The 18,599-nt window shown below is 35.8% G+C and overlaps 1 protein-coding gene across 2 annotated transcripts in view; it reads right to left on the bottom strand.

Moving 5' to 3' along the window:
• Positions 1 to 18,599, bottom strand: part of SCTR (secretin receptor) — an 87,797-nt gene that overhangs the window by 14,243 nt on the left and 54,955 nt on the right. The window contains exons 4-12 of one of the 2 annotated variants that reach the window (XM_051985743.1): positions 17,188 to 17,291; positions 13,834 to 13,931; positions 11,403 to 11,532; positions 9,920 to 10,073; positions 9,349 to 9,409; positions 7,291 to 7,360; positions 3,847 to 3,938; positions 3,320 to 3,446; positions 1,808 to 2,052 (exon numbers count right to left, since the gene is read on the bottom strand). In XM_051985743.1, the coding sequence (XP_051841703.1) occupies positions 1,810 to 2,052; positions 3,320 to 3,446; positions 3,847 to 3,938; positions 7,291 to 7,360; positions 9,349 to 9,409; positions 9,920 to 10,073; positions 11,403 to 11,532; positions 13,834 to 13,931; positions 17,188 to 17,291 (1,079 nt within the window). In that variant the 3' untranslated portion in view covers positions 1,808 to 1,809. Of the gene's footprint in view, positions 1 to 1,807; positions 2,053 to 3,319; positions 3,447 to 3,846; positions 3,939 to 7,290; positions 7,361 to 9,348; positions 9,410 to 9,919; positions 10,074 to 11,402; positions 11,533 to 13,833; positions 13,932 to 17,187; positions 17,292 to 18,599 lie in introns of those variants that run through there. The other variant, XM_051985744.1, reaches the window with a different exon arrangement.

The raw sequence follows: 18,599 nt of genomic DNA, 5'->3' as shown, positions 1-18,599 counted from the left end.
AACATGTTATTTTATATCTGTTTAATGAGTTTATCATAGACTGTGTGTTTTACAATGATCAGAATTGTTGTAATCCTCTCATTAGACTGTAAGCTCTATGATAGTAGAGATCCTACATTTTGAAACTTTATATCTTCCTCTGTATTCTTCACTGTTCTTTGCAACAGTAGGCACTTAATGAATGTTTATTATTGTTAGGCAGAATACTATTCTTTATGTCTCTTCATTCTGTCTTCCCTCCATTCCACACCTCCCCACTCCCTATTTCTTCTTTCCACAAAATCAACTCTTATCTGTCACAGAGGAAGAAAAGATTTTGTAAATTAATTCACACTACGGTATTAACACTATTTTGTTAAATTAGCCAATTCCACTAGAATTTGTATTTTAATAAGAGATGAAGCTAAAACCAAAGAAATGGCTCAGCTGAAATTTGAACATTAGCAACAGGTCAACAATGGAGAAGATATTTAGAGCAAAAATTCTAGCTAATGATTTTTAAATCACCCTTAATAAAGGCAACTTCCTAGTTCAAACACATATAAAGCTACACCTGCCTACTACTTCAATCCCTTATTCTTGGGCCAGGAAGGAATGGGAGGTCAGGGCTAGTGAAAAAGCAGCTCCCTTACTTAGCTTTTTCCTAATTTTATAGTCATTATTCTCAGAAAGAATTGATCTTAAATAAACAAATTTGAAAGTTTATTTCTTTTCATGTGAGTTGCCAGTATATATAAAAAAAAAGTCTTATGAAAAATTCAGAAAGTACTTTTTGTTTTGCCTTTGATAAGTTACATGCATGAAAATTAGCTGAGTGTATTCAATTTGGACATTCAGATGGACTGACCACAAACCACTGCTTCAGGAAAACAGGAAGTCTCAGTACATAAGGAAATGTGGGTAGAAAGAACCCTGAGCTGTCTAGAGGCTTGAGTTATCTTCCTGCCTCTTGCCACTGACTAGCTCTAGCAGTATGACTTCAGGCATATCATTCCACCTTTCTTCTGTCCTCTTTTTTCTCAGCTACCAGTGAAGTTAATGTCATCTGCCCTACCTCCTTCTTCCTGGGATATTACAAGGATCCAATGAGACAATAGATATAGCATTGGAATATTAAATATTAAAGAATATTAGGCAATATAATTTGTTTCTTTTCATGATACAAAGTTCTCAGCAAATTCCATAAGTCCTACAATGGGGCACAGTAGAAGCACAGTCACCTAAACTCTTTTATTTGTCTTTGCAAACAAAGGTATGAGAAAACAGGTATGGAATCTTAACAAGAGTAGGGTTGGTCTTTGGGCCACTAAAATTTGGGGGTCACTGATAGTGCTTATATTCCAGCAATCGGAAACTATTGAGTTTAGCATCTGGTTAAAATATTGTTAAGTTTAAAATAGTAGTCCTTTTGATAAAAAAAAATGTTATTCACCTCCAGAGAAAGAATTGATAAAATCTGAATATAGATTGAAGTATGCTATTTTTCATTTTCATTATATATTTTTTCTTGATTTGTGTCTTCTTTTATAAGATGACAACTCTGGAAATGTTTTGCATGATTATACATGTATAAATTATATCGAATTGCTTAATGTTTCAGGAGGGGGTGAAGAAGGAAGGATAATATTTGGAACTCAGAATTTAAAAAAAATTCATGTTAAAATAGTTTTGAAATGTTATTTGGGAAAATAAAATATTAAAATAAAAAAATCTAGGTCTGATCATAATAAATCATAAAAAATTTGTTTTTATGTGTAATTGGAAAACAAATTTTTTAAGTCAATTCTTTTTTTAATATTTTATTTTATTTTATTTAATAATAACTTTATATTGACAGAATCCATGCCAGGGTAATTTTTTTACAACATTATCCCTTGCACTCGCTTCTGTTCCGATTTTTCCACTCCCTCCCTCCACCCCTTCCCTTAAATGGCAAGCAGTCCTATATATGTTAGATATGTTGCAGTATATCCTAGATACAATATATGTTTGCAGAACCGAACAGTTCTCTTGTTGCACAGGGAGAATTGGATTCAGAAGGTAAAAAATAACCTGGGAAGAAAAACAAAAATGCAAATAGTTCATATTTGTTTCCCAGTGTTTTTTCTTTGGGTGTAGCTGCTTCTGTCCATCATTTATCAATTGCAAATTTTTTAAAAAAGGAAAAAAAATTAGTGGTTCTTTCTCTCTAGTCCTAACCCGCTCTTTGGTAAATATCTTCTCAGCACTGATCTCATTTTGTCCTTTGTTTCCTCTACATGCCATTCCTATAGGGGATGTGTGTCCCAAGGTCTCTTCTTCATCATCAATATTTAATTTGTTATTAAAGTTGATTTAAGGTTGCATTTTATTCTTCTTGTCCTAAATGCCAAGAATGCTAATCAGTACTCTGGTTTTTTCAATATATGCTTTCAAGGATACTTAGGATCATAGAATTCTAGATTCAGAGCTGGAATAAATCATAAAGGTTTTCTAATCCATACCTCATTTCATAGATGAGGAAATTGAGATTTGGCAAAGTCACAATTTGAATTCATGTACTTTAACTACAAATCTATCAGTCTTTCCACTGTATCATGATTACTTTCTACCAGGAACTAGGAAACGTTAAAAGCTGGATTTCAACATTATGATTCTGACCTTAATAATGCTGTCCAGAATTTTAGGTTATCTGCCAAGTATATTAGCACAAATATCTATTATTTTACTTCTACTCCCATGCATTAGTTTTGTTACAGCAGACATGAAGAATATCCTTTCATCCCTACTCTGTAGTCCCAATTATAAGATATTCTGAAGTACATAAAAAATAACTGTGCCCCATCTATAGAAAGAATTTTACATACATTATCTCTCTATTACAACATCTCCCTAAAGTAGGAGGAGGATCTTTACCCTACCAAGGTAGATGTCTAAGGCCATACAGTGAGTGCATTCAAGATTCAGTCCTAGGTCTTATTGTTGAGAGTTCAGTGCCCTACTCAGTGAGCTAGCCATCAAATCAAGCCACATCCTGGAAATTCTTACAAAGACTCTTGCCTGTCATTGTGCTGTTATTTTCCCTCTTAAGCTAGGGGGATCTATGAACTTGTTTTTTTTAAAAAAAGAATGTATTTTGATAACTATTTTCAAATTGCTTTCCATTATAATTATATAGATTTTACTTTGTGCATTTAAGAAAGGGTCCACTAGAATAAAGGATCCCTCAACACACACACACACACACACACACACACACACACACACAGTTAAGACCCCTGTTCTAAGGGGAAATAAGTCTTTCTCTTACAACTTAAAATTCACATTCTCGGAAAATTACCTGAAATGAGCCAAGTGCCAACTCAAAAAACAGTTTTATCTCCATGGTATCTTCAGGGGAAAGAGCAAAGATGATGTAGTGTATCCCAAAGAGGGGGATCAGCAGAAGGGTGGACTTGGTCAATCGCCTGTGGATAGATATTGAAGGACTTAAAAACAAGATGTAACCCTTTTAAGGCCCAGATCAATCCCATCTCCTCCAAAAGGTCTTCCTTGAGTGTGTATGTCAGAAAGAGGGAAGGAAGGGAAGACATAGGAGAGGAAGAAAGAAGGGAGGGAAAGAGATGGGAAGGGAAGGAAGAAAGAAGAGATTGTATATGTGTGTGTATATATGTTTGTGAGTAAGAGATTAATGATGGTGGCAATGATATAATTGTCTGTAAGCTTTTCTTTTAAAGACTATAAGTTTTTTGAGGGCTGGAATCATGACCTTTATTTCCCTCTATCCCCACATAGCATGGAGCACAGAATTGAGAACAGAATGGATGCACATCCATTAGCATTAAATCTGATAAGGACTTCACTTACTTGTAATGGTTCATGTCATTTCCTCTCATTTCTGGGGTTTTGAGCTTTTTCATTAAAATCCTTAGAATATTCACAAAAAGGATGAAGTTAACCTGTAATAGTGACAAAGGTCAGTGTGGACACTCAGATGTTGGTCTTCTACCACTTTTTATATGGCTAGTCTACCTTTCTTATTCCTACAAGGGCAGTATAATATAATAGATTGAGTTTCATGAAGACCTGAAAGGAAATTTCTCATTCTGATATTTATGTACTAGCTAAATAACCATAGGAAAGTTAAAAGATCATTAATTTAGAATTTAGATCATAGAATATCTGGAAGAAAACTTAGAGGCTGTCAAGTCCAACTCCTTCATTTTATAGACGTGGAAATTGAGACACAAAGGTTTTTTTTGGTTTGTTTTGGTTTGGTTTTCCATAAGTACCTTGCACAAGAGTGGTTGAAGCAGGATTTAAATTCAGGATTTCTTATCTATAAGCCTAGTATTCTATCCCACTATATTATCCTGCCTAAGTTTTTATAGTTTGTAAAACTTTCCTTTGTCTTTTCCTCTACAATTATTAATAAGAAAACCTAAAAGAAAATTGTGTGTTTATTCTTGAGATAGCATGGCGGATTAAGGATGGATGGAACAGTAGAAAAATTGCTGGATTTGGTATCAAGGAGACTTGTATTCAAATCCTGACTTTGTCATATACTAATTATATGACTTTGGACAACGTACTTGATGGATCTTAATTTCCTTACTTGTAAAATGAGTGGGTTGGATAAGATGAATACTAAGGTTCATTTTTAAACTTTAATACCAGAGCTAAATTTTTGATATTAAGTTGAAGATTGCATTTTCTTTCTCCTGAGTAAAAGGAATTCAGGGGAAAGAAAGGGTAGTAATAGTGATATGAAGGATATGCCTGAAAGTCCTTCCTTGCAATATGGAAGACAGAAGGCAACAGAACTGGTTGGGACCTAGGTCTGTCTATCTCAAGGTTCTGCTTATTTATCTCATGTAAGCCTTATGATTCCATATCTTACTACAAATTATCAGCAAGAATGAAAAACAAAATACCAACAAGTGTCCCAAAAGACTTAGAGCAGCTTTAAATTGTCAAAGCTTAAGCTATTTGAAAATCCCTTAAAACACTTAATCCTTAAACTATTTAAACTTATCCATAGTAAGTTATTAAAGCTTAGAACCAAACTAAAACTTTTGAGACACCATGTAAAGCAATAATTACTAGCATTTCTATTGGAGGGGAAAAAAAACAAGCATTTATTAGGTACCTACTATGTGCCAGGCCTTCTGTTAAGTACTGTTACAATTTTTATCTCAGTTGTTCCTCACAACTTTGGGAGGTAGTTATTATTATTATCCCATTTTACAGATGAGGAAGCTAAATCAAATAGTGGGTAAGTGTTTTGCCAAGGGCCACATATCTAGGAGGTATCTGAGATTTGAATTCAGGTCTTTCAGACTCCAAGCCCAGTACCCTATACACTATTCCACTTAGTTGCCTCTAAATATGGAGATAATATAGTACAGGGAACTACATAGTACAGTGGGTAGAGCACCAGAAATGGAGTCAGAAAGATCTGAATTCAAATGTGACTTCAGATACTGCCTAGTAATGTGACCCTGAGTAAATTACTTAACCTTGTTTGCCTCAGTTTCTTCATCTATAAAGTGATCAGGAGATGGAAATGGCAAACCACTCTAGTATCTTTGCCAAGAAAACTCCAAATTGAGTCGTGAAGAGTTGACACTACTGAAATGGCTAAACAACAATAATTGTAACATAATATGTTAATAGGCTACAAGACGGGGTATTATAAAAACATTGAGAAATAAATACAAGAGACTCAGAATATAGAGCACCAGGGTTTAAAGTTAGGAATATTTGAGTTCAACTTCTCCCTCAGTCAATTATTACTCATATGATCATAAACAAGCATCTTCTAATCTTTTAGTACCTCAGTTTGCTCATCTGTAAAATAGAAAAACTAATAGCATTCACCTTACAGCATTGTTGAGAGAAGACCATATCAGATAATGTATGTAAAGTGGGCTTAAAGTGATATATGAATAGCAACTATTATTATTATACTAAATATTATTATCCTCATTTTATAAGTGAGAAAACTGAAGCTCATATAGGTTCATACAACTATTACAAATATTATCCTCATTTTATAGATGAAAAAACTGACTCATATAAGTTCACACAACTAATTGGTTAACCCACAGCTAGTATTAACCCATAGCTAGTATTAGGATGAGGATTTCAATGTTAGTTCCAATGCTTTTTTCATATCACAAGCCTTTAAAAGCCAAAGAGTTTTCAAGCAAAGAAGCAGAATTCAGTAAGACAGGCAGGCCTTTGACGCCAAGTACAGCTGTTTTTCCCCTGTTCCACTATACCTATTCTGCCCTACCATCTTAAGGATAGAGAGCATATAAAGAATACTTCAGGGTTTGCAAAAAGCTTAACAAATACTTAGCCAAGTCTGGAATAAACACACAATCATCTTTTAGGCTTCCTAAGAGGATTTCTTGCTGGTAATTATAGAGGAAAAGAAAAGGTAAAGTTACAAAATTATAAGATATCTTTTAAAAGATAACCAAGATCTTCCATGAGAAAACCAGATGGAACTAGTCTTAGTTTCCCAAAGACATTCACTGACCTCTTTTATCTTATTTCTCCTATGACTCAGCCTAGCCAAAGTTTTTTTACTGGTCCCTTTGGATGATAGAGGGGCCCCCTTCATGAGTTTCATTCCTCCCTTTCCAGTCGGAATTGTTTCCTCCTGAATTAGTTTCTTCCTTACTGAGGAAGTCATTTCTCTTCAAGAAACAAATGCAAACTCAATCATCAATACTCCTTTCAATATCAAAAGTAATATATCAAAAGCCATAGTTAATTCTCTTTCTAAATATTCACAAAGACTATTTAATCAAATGTATTCTGCCTTCAGCAACTACAGAGATTATATCTATTCCTTCTTCCATATGAAAACCCTTCAAAGAGCTAATGATGAGTATCATAGCTCCAATTCTTCTTTATTTGAAGCTAAATATCCCCTGATTTCTTATGACATAGTTTTTGGACTCTTGACTATTCTCAGTGTCCTGTCTCTGGATAGACTCCAGGTCATCAATGACCTTCTTAAGATATGGTGTCAAGCACAAAATGTAACACTATTATGAAGGCTAATCTTGCTAAACTTCCACCTGGCTTCCTAATTCAAACCTTCAATAATTTCACAATTACAATCACAATAACTATTGACTAGACTAGGACCATTCTACATAAGATTATTCTTATAATCTTACCTAACAGTCCTCTAAACACTTCGACCATTTCAGTCAACCTAGATAGCCTGAGGGATTTACCCCAGCATCTTGGGCCACCTCATTCCAGAATCTGACTCCAGGGAGGACAACTCACCAGAATGGAGATAATCACAGGTCCTCGAATGATCCACCAGATGAATGGGTTGGCATTAATGTCCCAGCACCTAAAGGAAGCACAGTTGAGGTTGATAAAGGTTGTTGTTACTGTGTTCATTTCTGGGTAAAACAGATAAGGAAAGAATAACCTTCACAAAATTATAGATCTAGAATTGGAAGGCATTTGTATATGGATTAGAAGGCATATAATCCAACCTCTTTATTGTATAGCTGAGGGAACTAAAATTTGGGGAAATTGATTAATTATTGGCCAGAGCCAGAAGAAGGAAAGAAGATAGAAAAGAAGGGAGGGAGAGAGGGAGGAAACAAGGAAGGAGGGAAGGAAGAGACAGGAAGGAAAGAAGGATCTATTAAGCACCTAATGTCCAGGCACTGTGCTAAGCACTTTACAAATTTTATCTCATTTGATCTTCACAACAACCTAGAGGTAGGTGCCCATTTTACAGTTGAGGAAACTGAGGCAGACAGGTTAAGTGATTTGTTCCGGGTTGCCCATATGTTAAATTTATGAGGCTGGATTTGAACTCAAATGTCCCTGACTCCAGGTCCAACATTCTAGCCACTGTATTAGCTAGCTACAAGTTCATCAGTTTTTACTTTACACAATGCTATTTTCCCCAAAATGTTCCTCCATACTAAATATGGAACATTTCTGTGGCCCTGAAACTTTGTGAAGCTGTCTGAACTGGAAGCTGTGGAATCAGTCTGGCAGTACCCCAACATTGAGCTATTCAGCTTGTTCTTGTGGGCACTGGGAGCTTTCCAGCTGAAGAAACTAGATATTGAGGTTGAAAAGCAGGAAGTATGGTTGAGGAGATGAAATGCTGGACTTGGAATCAGGAAGGTCTGGATTCCAGTCTCATCTTTGACACAAACAATCATTTAATTTTTCTCAGCTTCTCTTTACTTATTTGTAAAATGGGAATAATAAGTACACCTAATTCAGGGTGATTGAGGATGCAATAAGATACACAATCATCTTTTATTTTTAAAAAAATATTATACTATGTTATAAAAACGCTTTATTCCATAAATTTAAAACTAAATAAATGGAAAAACAAATAAACAAAAACTATATCAGGGGCATTGACCTTGACCCATCTGACCTCAGTAAGTGCAAGAACTTCTTGGCTCTAATTCTCTCCTGTTCTCTGAACCAGGGTAGATTCCATGGGGCCCCAAGAACCTGGCTCAGTTACAGCCTTTGATGGGTCCCAGAAAAACAATTTATTGGATTTCAGTGATGGAGACAGTCAAGATTTCTCCACAACAGATGTTCTCAAACTTTCTAATCACACAATCCTCTTTACTCCTCTCTCACCTTCTCTTGCCACCCTCTCAGATTGCTCCCCCTTCCCTGCCACTCATCCAACATCCCCAAAAGAGTCCAAGGTTGGTCATTCAGTCACTGCCACTAACAAAATAACTGTGCCAACTGTGATCTCCCTCATAGCATCACAAGAATGTTAAAAGCCTAGATGGGGAGGGAGGGATGTCGAGGGAGGACTCAGTAGGAGATGGAAAAAAACTAGCCTTTAGCTTTTAATAAACCATAGTCAAGCAAAAAATATTAGTTACAAGAGGTTTTTCTTTTTCCTTTTTCCAGGGCGTGGAAGGGAGAGAAAGTAAACATTTGTTCATTGAAAAATAAAGTGGGAATAATAAAAGAAAAGCATTGAATGACTATTTGAAGTTCTGGAACCCTGGTTTCTCTCTATTATTGAAGCATATTTTAAAGATCAGCTAAAAAGTGAGATAATGAAAAAAGTCCAGAAAATGAAGGAAAGTGGTCAAATTTATTCATAGCTGTTAGCACTTCCAAAAAAATATTTTGAGTTTCACAACTTAGGTTTCCAAGGACACAATGGAGTCCTCCTAACTCCTGACATCCTCCTTCCTTCTCCCTCCACCCCAATTTGAGAAATATGGCTCTCCTTTGAAGCATCCATAAAGTCTCCTTTCTGAATGCCAAAGCACTGAGTGGTACAAAGCATGACCCTTTTACCACTTTTCTCAAACATGGCTGATAGCTTACCCATTGTTTTCCAGAAAATGTCGAGTGATTGCCCATGATGCAGCAAAAATTGCTGGGGAACCTGGAAGTTTCAAAAAAAAAAAAAAAGATTCTTTTTTTCAATGTACTTGAAGTAAACTGATCAATCAGTTCCCCCATGTGCATCTATGATTTTGTTTGTGTCTCCATAATCAACTCCTTTTCATCTTCTGGTGACCTCAAAACAAATTATTTTATAAATTATTGATCTGTCCTAATAGCTTGACTGAGGAGGATTTGAGGGATCTATCCTCCCATTTATAGCTTGCCGATAGCCAAGAGTTCTTTCTGAATCTGGGTCAGTCCTAGGAGGATACTGAGTGTCTGCCCATAGTAAGAACTTAATAAAATCTTATTGATTGTATTGATAGATGTTTGATAAATCTTTTTACAGAAGGGGAAACTGAGGATCAAAGATATTATTTGACTTCCTAAGGTCACATAAGTACTTAGTCGCAAAGCTGAGATTAGAGCCCGGATTTCCTGACTTTTAGTCCAGTGCTATTTTCATTAAACCATCCAGATGACATTTTATTTTTGTAGGGAAACATACCCCATCCAAAGATGATAAAGTACTGGAGAACCTTCTTTTCTGAGAAGAAAGAAACGACCAAAAGGGTATGCAGATAGAGACCTTCTATCAGCAGCCAGCTGTAGTTGGTTAAGATGCAGTATTGAAAGAAGACCATGAGGGTTTTACAACCAACCTGAGGAGACAGAAAGACAAGTTGAATCATAACCAAGTGAAAGTAATCATGGAAGAGATGCTAGTACAGAGATTGGGTGGAGGTCTAGGACACAACTCTAGAGGCTAGGTCTCTTCTGGACCTTATCTACTTTTCTGTCAAATTCTCCTTGGTGGAAGGATCAGAGTAGAAAAGACCTTTGGAGTGTCCCTTGGAAACAAAAATTCAGACTCCAATAACCCCATTGTCAGACCAAGAATTGTATACAGAAGCCCATTAGCTACAGAGGGAGAGTAAGAAGAACAAAAGAACCATATTATGAGAGAAGTTGAAGGGAAATCTGAGAAAGATTAAAGGAAATGTTGATTTGGTTTAGGGATTCAATTCCAATTTGGTCACTGCAGATGCAGGAAAATGCAAGGTCTTCCTGAAAAGGAAAAGTGATTAGGCCAAATTCTCACAAGTAAGGACAGATCAGTTCAGTGTTTTTTCCTCTATCACTCTAAGTGACTTTTGCTCAGGGAACTCTAGTTGAAAGGGACACATATTCCTGACCTGAGAGGTGTCCCCTGAAAGGCCAATCCTTGCCTTCAAAGAACTTCTAGTACCAGAGAGGTCTCAGAACAAGCACACATGAAAAGAACTAACAAGAAAACTAAGAGATGAGTTCAGATTCTGTTGCTTTATACAATAAATTATATGGGCATACGATCAATGTTGGAGGGAAAAAAGAGTGAGGGTATGATCAAGAGTACATTTTGAAAACTTTCTCAAAAACAAACAATTTAAAAATCTTGAGGCAAATCAGTATTTTCTTTCAAGTTTTCTCTGAAAATTATGTTGATAATAAACCTTGAAATGTCAGTGTTGGGGCTAGAAACTCTAGATTTGTTCTTGTAAGTCTGAGAAAAACAATATTTTTATCCATTATTTACTCACTCTTTTTTCCCTCCAACATTGAAAAGACAATATATACCATTTTGATACAGTAAAATAAAAAAAAAAAAAAAAGCAGGGGCCAGGAAGATAAGAGATGAACTGAGGAAGAGGCAATAGTACATGATGAAATTATCTTTTTGCTTCTATTCTATATTTTGGGCATACCCAACACTTCTGAGTATAGCCCAAATCAGAAAATATTTAACAAAATAAATAAAAATACAACATAACAGATTATATTAATATGTAATTTCTAAGTCAATCGTTCAGTATCCTTATATACAATTTAGTAGCCCTTCTTCTATTTGAGTTTGATATCATTGATATAAGTTTCTGCCCCTTTCAGGCACCAGCATTGTGAAAACAACTCAGCCCTTCTTTCAGATACAATCCAAATCTCCATTGGTTTACCAGATGGTCATCACAGTGGCCAACATCATTGGAGAACAGCACTGCATCTTTGATGAAGATGGACAGAGCCCTCAGGATGAAGGATACAAACAGGTGCATATGGATGTAGTTCCGGGTACAGTGGAGTTTCCTGTAATAGAGGAAATCATATCTTAGAGATAAAAAGAAACCTTGTTTTATAGAGGAGGAAATGAAGTCCAAAGAGGGGGAATGACTTAACTAAGGTCAAGGAACTATTTAGTGGAAGAACTAAGATCACCTAGTTCCCAGTATAATGTTATTTCAATGTTGAAGGGAACCAAAAGAGTGAGGAGTGAGAGCAAAAGTACATTTTGAACACTTTCTCAAAAACAAACCAAAAAAAATGAGGCAAATCAATATTTTCCATCATCTTTTTTCAAAAAAATGTATTAATAATAAATTTTGGAAATCAGTGTTGGGGTTAGAACCTTTAGATTTATCTTTTTAAGTCTGAGAAAAAAATGATTGTAATCATTAATTACATTTAAGTACCATTTAAAAGTTTGCAAAGTACTTTATATAATCTCATTTTATAAAGAGCAAATAACCTCTCAAGGTCATATAGTAAGTCAGTATTGGAACTGTGGCTACAACCCAAGTATTTTGTTTCCCAAGACCAAGATTCTGACACCAAACCTGAATTTGAATCTGTATTTAGAGAAAGGATAGAAATTAGAAGGAAAAGAAACCTCAAGAAGATAGGTATTATCCCTGGAGATTTATATTATGAAGTATGTGAATATATATGACTCTCAGGCCCTTCAGAAATCCCAGATTCTTCTATCGATCCCCAGAATCATTGTTCTTACACAGATTTTAGAAAATAGGATTTTAAGGTAACTTAATAAAGGAACCATTTCCTGGACTGATCAAAGGGGACAGTCTTTTTCTGAATGGTTTTTTTTTTTTAAAAAGGTCTTTTTAGGTCCAGAAATCTCTCATAATCAAAGCAAATTGATTCTGATTCTTCCATTTGTTGATTACCATTATAAAATGAGGAGGGGAAGAGGGCATCTATAGCATGACTATTACAAAACAGGAGGAACATTTTATTTAGATTTAGACAGAGGCTATTAAATAACTTGTTGAAGGTAAAATAGATTTTCTTTTCTGATTTCAGTTAGCTTCCTTCAACATTCAAGTGAGTTGGTGGCTGGAAGTGGTTTCAATGAGAGAGAGAAGACAATTTGTAATTAAACATTTTTCAAAAATATTCCACAAAGCTCCATATGGGCAATGAAGAAATCACTATATAGCCCAACTAATCTTTCTGTGTGTCTCTGTCTCTTTGTCTGTCTCTGATTACGTCTCTCTATCTCTGTCTCTTGACTTTCTGTGTCTGTTTGTTTCTGTGTGTGTCTCTGTCTCTGTCTCTCTTGTGTTTTTCTCTCTCTGTTTCTGTGTCTCTGTCTCTGTCTGTCTGTCTGTGTGTTTCTCTCCCCCAAATTCTTAAATCAGCTTCACAAGAAAGACACATGAATGCATTGTTGGTGGAGCTAAGAATGAGGCCATCCATGCCAGAAAGCAATTTAGAATTACATGAGAAAAGTTATTATATCCTTTACTTGACTTATATACTTATATACTTTACTTTGACTTCCAGTCCTGCCGAGGGAAGCATGTGTCACCAATGTTCAATATAGAAAGCTCTGATATATAACAAAATATTTATAGCTGCACTTTTTGTGATAGCAAAAAACTTGGAAATAAAGGCAAGTTACCTCTCAGCTGAGGAATGTCTGAACGAATTAAAGTGAATATAATGAAGAACTACTAGGCCATAAGAAACAATGAATATAAAGAATGAATATTAGAAACAACAATGAATTAAAAAACACGAAGAGAAGAAATAGAGTGAGGTAAGCAGAATAAGAAAAACAATGTAAAGAGAAATAAAAGTAACATAAATGAAAACATTATAGTAATATATAAATGAACTCACATTAAAGGGAATAATTAATAATGATTACAGAAGATACACAATAACATTTTTCCCTCCTCTCAAAAGAGAGGTGAGGGAATTACTTCTGTCAATGAAATCAATGTTTTGATTGGTTTCCATAGTTTACAACAGCAAAAGACCTTAGAAATCATTTAGCCCAACCCCTTCATTTTACAAACGGGGAAACCAATTCTAGGAAAGGGTAGAGGACTTTCTTAAAGTCAGAGTCAGGACTTGAGCCCATGTCCTCCAGCCCTAAACCCATAATTCGGTTCCACTATATTAACAGGTTTTGTTTTTTTTGTGACAAGGAAGAGTTCTATGTAATAACAATGGGAGAGATATTGGGATGTAGCTGTGATATGAAAGGGGAAAAGCACCAAGAAGATGTTGGAGCTTTTTTAATCGGTCCAAGGCCAGTGCTATCTGAAGGTTGCCAGAAATTAAAGACTTTCAGTATCTCCTCACCGGAAGGTGATGAGAATGCCCAGAGCAATCAAAAGCATCACCAAGGAGGTGCTGTAGCCCACTGTATACATGACTTTCAGCTTCAAGAAGTAAGAGTGCTGAAAAAAGAAACAAACAAAAATGAGCTCTATTCTGATTCCTGGAAACAACCTTTTCCTGCCTATTTTTCCATCCTTCCCCACTTCTAAGAATGACCTTTTCCAGGAAGTCTTCCTGTTCAAACTTAGTCCTTCTTGACCGTTACTTTCCCTCCCAGATTCGGAATCACAGAGTCACAGAATTCTTAACATGAGTTTAATTCCCACATAATCAGGACTCTCCACTACTATATTCCTGACAGATGGGATCCAACCTCAGTTTGAATTTTTCCAATGATTGGGAGTTCATGGCTCCACAAGGAAATTCAATCTATTTTTTTTTGTTGTTGTTGTTCAGCCATTTCAGTCATGTCTGACTTTTTGTGACCCCATCTGGGGTTTTCTTGGAAAAGATATGGTTTGCCATTTCCTTCTCCAGTCATTTTACAAATGAGGGAATTGAGGCAAGCAGGATTAAGTGAGTTATCCAAAGTCTCATAACTAGTAAGTGCCCAAGGTCAGATTTGAACTCAGGAAGATGAGTTTTCCCATTTGGGGGACCAGTTCTCTATCTTCATGACTGCATTTGGGGCTTTTCTTCAGCTCATTTTACTGATGTGGAACTGAGGCCAACTGGGTTAAGTGACTTGCCTAAGATCAACAGCTAGTAAATGTCTGAAGCCAGATTTGAATTCAGGAAGATGAGTCTTCTGGATTTCAAACCCATTGTTCTATCCATTGCACCATCTAGTTGCCCATTGTTAGTTTTAACCCATGTGAAAAAATTTGCTCCAAGATATATCAACTGTATCTTTGATAAGAACTCATTCTAAATCCTCATTTAAGTCACTGCTAAAATGTTGAACAGAAAGAAAAAAAATCCTTCTATGATGATATCTTTCTTTCAAGATTAAGCTACTGAAGATGAAGTGGCTCCTACATCATTAAGTATTGTCATGGGTCTCTTATCTCATTCCCAGTAACACTTTCTGGTGAGTCTTTTATTTTATTTTTCTGGAAGTAATCAGGGTTAAGTGACTTGCCCAGAAGTCACATAGTTAGTGTCTAAGGCTGGATTTGAACTCCGCTCCTCCTGATTCCAAGACTGATGCTCTATCCAATATGCTACCTAAGCATTGCCCACTAATATTTTCTTTAACAAGGAAGGGTATGAACCTTTTCATGGTTCTAAGTGACAATAGGTTTAATAATTGGTGTCTGAACAATCTGAAAGAACAGTTTGAAAGAACTATTAACATTTACCAAATGAAAGGTTGCTACAGTGTAGCACCGTCTCTAATAGCTGACACAATATAATCAACATCCTCATCAGACTTGTACAGACAGTAACTTCATTGACATTAAAAGGGTGCACAGTACCATGTAAAGTATTTTTAATACCATTTTCATTATCTCCACTGGGTGGGTCCCCCAAACCATCAGTCTTAAGTGAAAGCCAATCTTTACCACAGAGTACCAATTCTTTAACCACTGAACATTCACCAAGACAAAAATTTTAATATGAAAAAATTGCATTTTTTACAATGCTGTCACACACCAATAAACAAGAAAAATTTAGTGAAACTTTGATACTTTATTTAGTGAAAATTTAGTGAATCTTTCAATAATTAAATCAACTAGTTGATCTGTTGAAATTAAATTGGAAAACCCTGCTGTCCAATCACAACCTAGGAAAGAGTTAAGTAAGAAAGAAGAATATTCTCTGGGTCCTGCCAATGAAAGGGTCTTTCTCTTAAATAGAAAAGCCCCCGATTAGGTGGCCCTTGCAGTCTTCCAACTGTGAGTCCCTTGAAAGCTACTCTATGCATACTAGCATAAACAGCCACTCAGAACCAACATCTTTGAGCTCCAAACATCTTATTTCTTTTATAAAGCAATAAATATTGATCACATGATCTCAAATTGTAGTGAAAATAAACACAACTTTCTTGAAATAGAAAACACCAGGGCAGCAAGAAATAGCAAGTGACAAATATTGCCAAGTTCATCAAAGGCAATCACCTCCCATGAGTTCCATGATTTCCATGATTCAATTACTAGTTTTTCAGGTAACTAAAGCTATGGTTCTCTGGCCCAATAGCTCAACTAAAGTCACTGACAATTTATGGGAACAGAGGTGGGTATAGAAGGACTTGACACAAATAAACCCCAGAATAGTTGTTTGACAATGTCTGTATTGCCAATGTTGGTTTCCACCAAAACTCTGACATAAATGTTAAATGTGACTCTGTTGCTACAGCTCTAGTGCAGATGGGTATACTCTTCCAAGTTTACAAGCACAATCTCATTGAGTCCCAATTGTGCATTAGCAAGATCTTGAAACCTGTGTAAAATGCATCAGTGCTGCTTCTTCAGAGGAAATCTCAAAGTCCACGAAATCTTTGGAGGGACACAGTGAACCATGTAATTTTTCTCTCCTTATTTCTTCACAGTATTCTTTGAAACTTCTTCCCAAAGAAAAGTTATATCAATTCCACTAGCAGCCTAGCTAAGGGTAGGGATAGGAAGAGTATGAGACCAGCCTCTAAGAATTGTATTGGACATGAACTCTATCTACTTGCTGACACTCAAATATCTCTAGTCTATTGATGATGCTTCCCTGATTGCTCTTAACTGGGAGGGGAGACTTTAGCTTAAACTCATTACCCTAATCTCTTCCCACCAAGTGAGAGGCAGAGAGAAAGAAAGAGAGAGAGACAAAGAGAGAGATAACCTATTAGGGAGGGAAGGAGAGAAAAAAAAAGAAGGAAAAAAGGGGAGGAAGGAGGAAGCAAGAATGGAAGGAAGGAAAGAACTCCTAGAAACATTCTGAGATGATCTTTGCATGGACATATTTCTTTCCTCATTTATGGATTTTTTTTTAACAATTATTTAAACATCTATTATGACATCTAGTCTTGAGAATAATCCGAGGGTGAGAGATAGGAAAGGGTAATATTATTATTCTTATCTTTAAATGCTGGGAAATTGAAGTCAGAGAAATTAAGTGACCTAATAAGTCAATCAACAAGTATTTATCATGTAAAGATATATTATACCTCACAACTCCAGGCATTGTAAGATACAAAGACAATTTTTTTCCCATACCCTTAAAGAATTTACTTACAATTAGTTAATGGAACTAGGATTCAAAGATTCTGATTTCTATCCCATTGTTCATTTCATTCTCCTGCTCTGTCTCTCCCCTGAAATTCCCCAAACTGACCTTATGTTGTATAGTAGCTCCTTAGTCCATGGTGTTGAGTGCCTCACTTACCCGCTTATCATTGGTGGTATCATTTACATCATACCCACAGGCAGCATCAGTTCTGAGGAAGGTTTCAGACCAGCCATCCTGAGTACAATTTCGAAATACAAACCCTGCAGGTACAAAATGAGAGTAGAAAGTTAGTAAGCACAATTGCTAGCTTTCCCCTAGATAATTATCTTAGGGCAAGTCCTAGAACACTTTGCTTCAATTCCTATTTCCTCTGCTTCTTATTTTTTAATAATGTAATCAATTCTTAATTATCTATGGTGACTATATACAGAAAAAGAATGGCTAAAGACTAGACCCTTTCCTAAACCATGAAGTAACCAAAATTAGTGTTCACCTCTGCTTCTCTGCAATGACTCTTTTTTTTTCACTGAAACTAATTTTTTAATGTTACTTCCTATATTGCTTTAGTTTTGGGGGACTCTAATTTTTATTTTTATTTTTAAAGTTTTTTATTATTCTTTTAGTCTTTTATTTTCAAAATATATGCATAGATAGTTTTTAACATTCACCCTTGCAAAATCTTGTGTTCCAAATTTTTTCTTCCTCCTTTCCTCCATCCCCTCCCCTAGACAGCAAGTAATCCTACATAGGTTAAACATGTGCAGTTCTTCTGTATATATTTCCACAATTATGTTTCACAAGAAAAATCTGATTAAAAAGGAAAAGAATGAGAAAGAAAACAAAAAGTAAGCAAACAACAACCAAAAAGATGAAAATACTATGTTGTGATCTATATTCAGTTCCTACAGATCTCTCTCTGGGTGGAAGTCTCTTCATCACGTCCATTGGAACTGGTCTGAATCACTTCAGTGTTGAAAAGAGCCATATCCATCAGAATGTATCATCACATAATCTTTTTATTATGTACAATGTTCTCTTGGTTCTACTCACTTTACTTAGCATCATTTCACGTAAGTCTCTCCAGGCCTCTCTGAAATCATCCTGCTGATCATTTCTTACAGAACAATAATATTCAATAACATTCATATACCATAATTTATTTAGCCATTCTCCAATTAATGGGCATCCACTCAGTTTCCAGTTCCTTGCCACTACAAAAAGGGCTGAGACAAACATTTTTGCACATGTGGATCCCTTTCCCTCCTTTAAGATCTCTTTGGGATACAGGCCCAGTAGCGGTACTATTGGATCAAAGGATATGTACAGTTTTATAGTCCTTTGAGCATAGTTTCAAATTGCTCTCCAGAATGGGGGGATCAGTTCACAACTCCATTTACAATGTATTAGTGTCCCAGTTTTCCCACATTCCCCCAACATTCATCATTATCTTTTCTTATCATCTTAGCCAATATGACAGGTGTTGTATGGTGACTCTAAACTTTCTGAGATCTACATCCTTTCTTGGACCTCCTCCACAATTACCCCATCTCTGACTTTCATGTCCTCTT

The sequence above is a fragment of the Antechinus flavipes genome, chromosome 3 (assembly GCF_016432865.1).
Source record: "Antechinus flavipes isolate AdamAnt ecotype Samford, QLD, Australia chromosome 3, AdamAnt_v2, whole genome shotgun sequence".
Classification (NCBI taxonomy): domain Eukaryota; kingdom Metazoa; phylum Chordata; class Mammalia; order Dasyuromorphia; family Dasyuridae; genus Antechinus; species Antechinus flavipes.
Note: the sequence above shows the minus strand (reverse complement) of the source record. Positions and strands in the feature narration are given on the sequence as shown.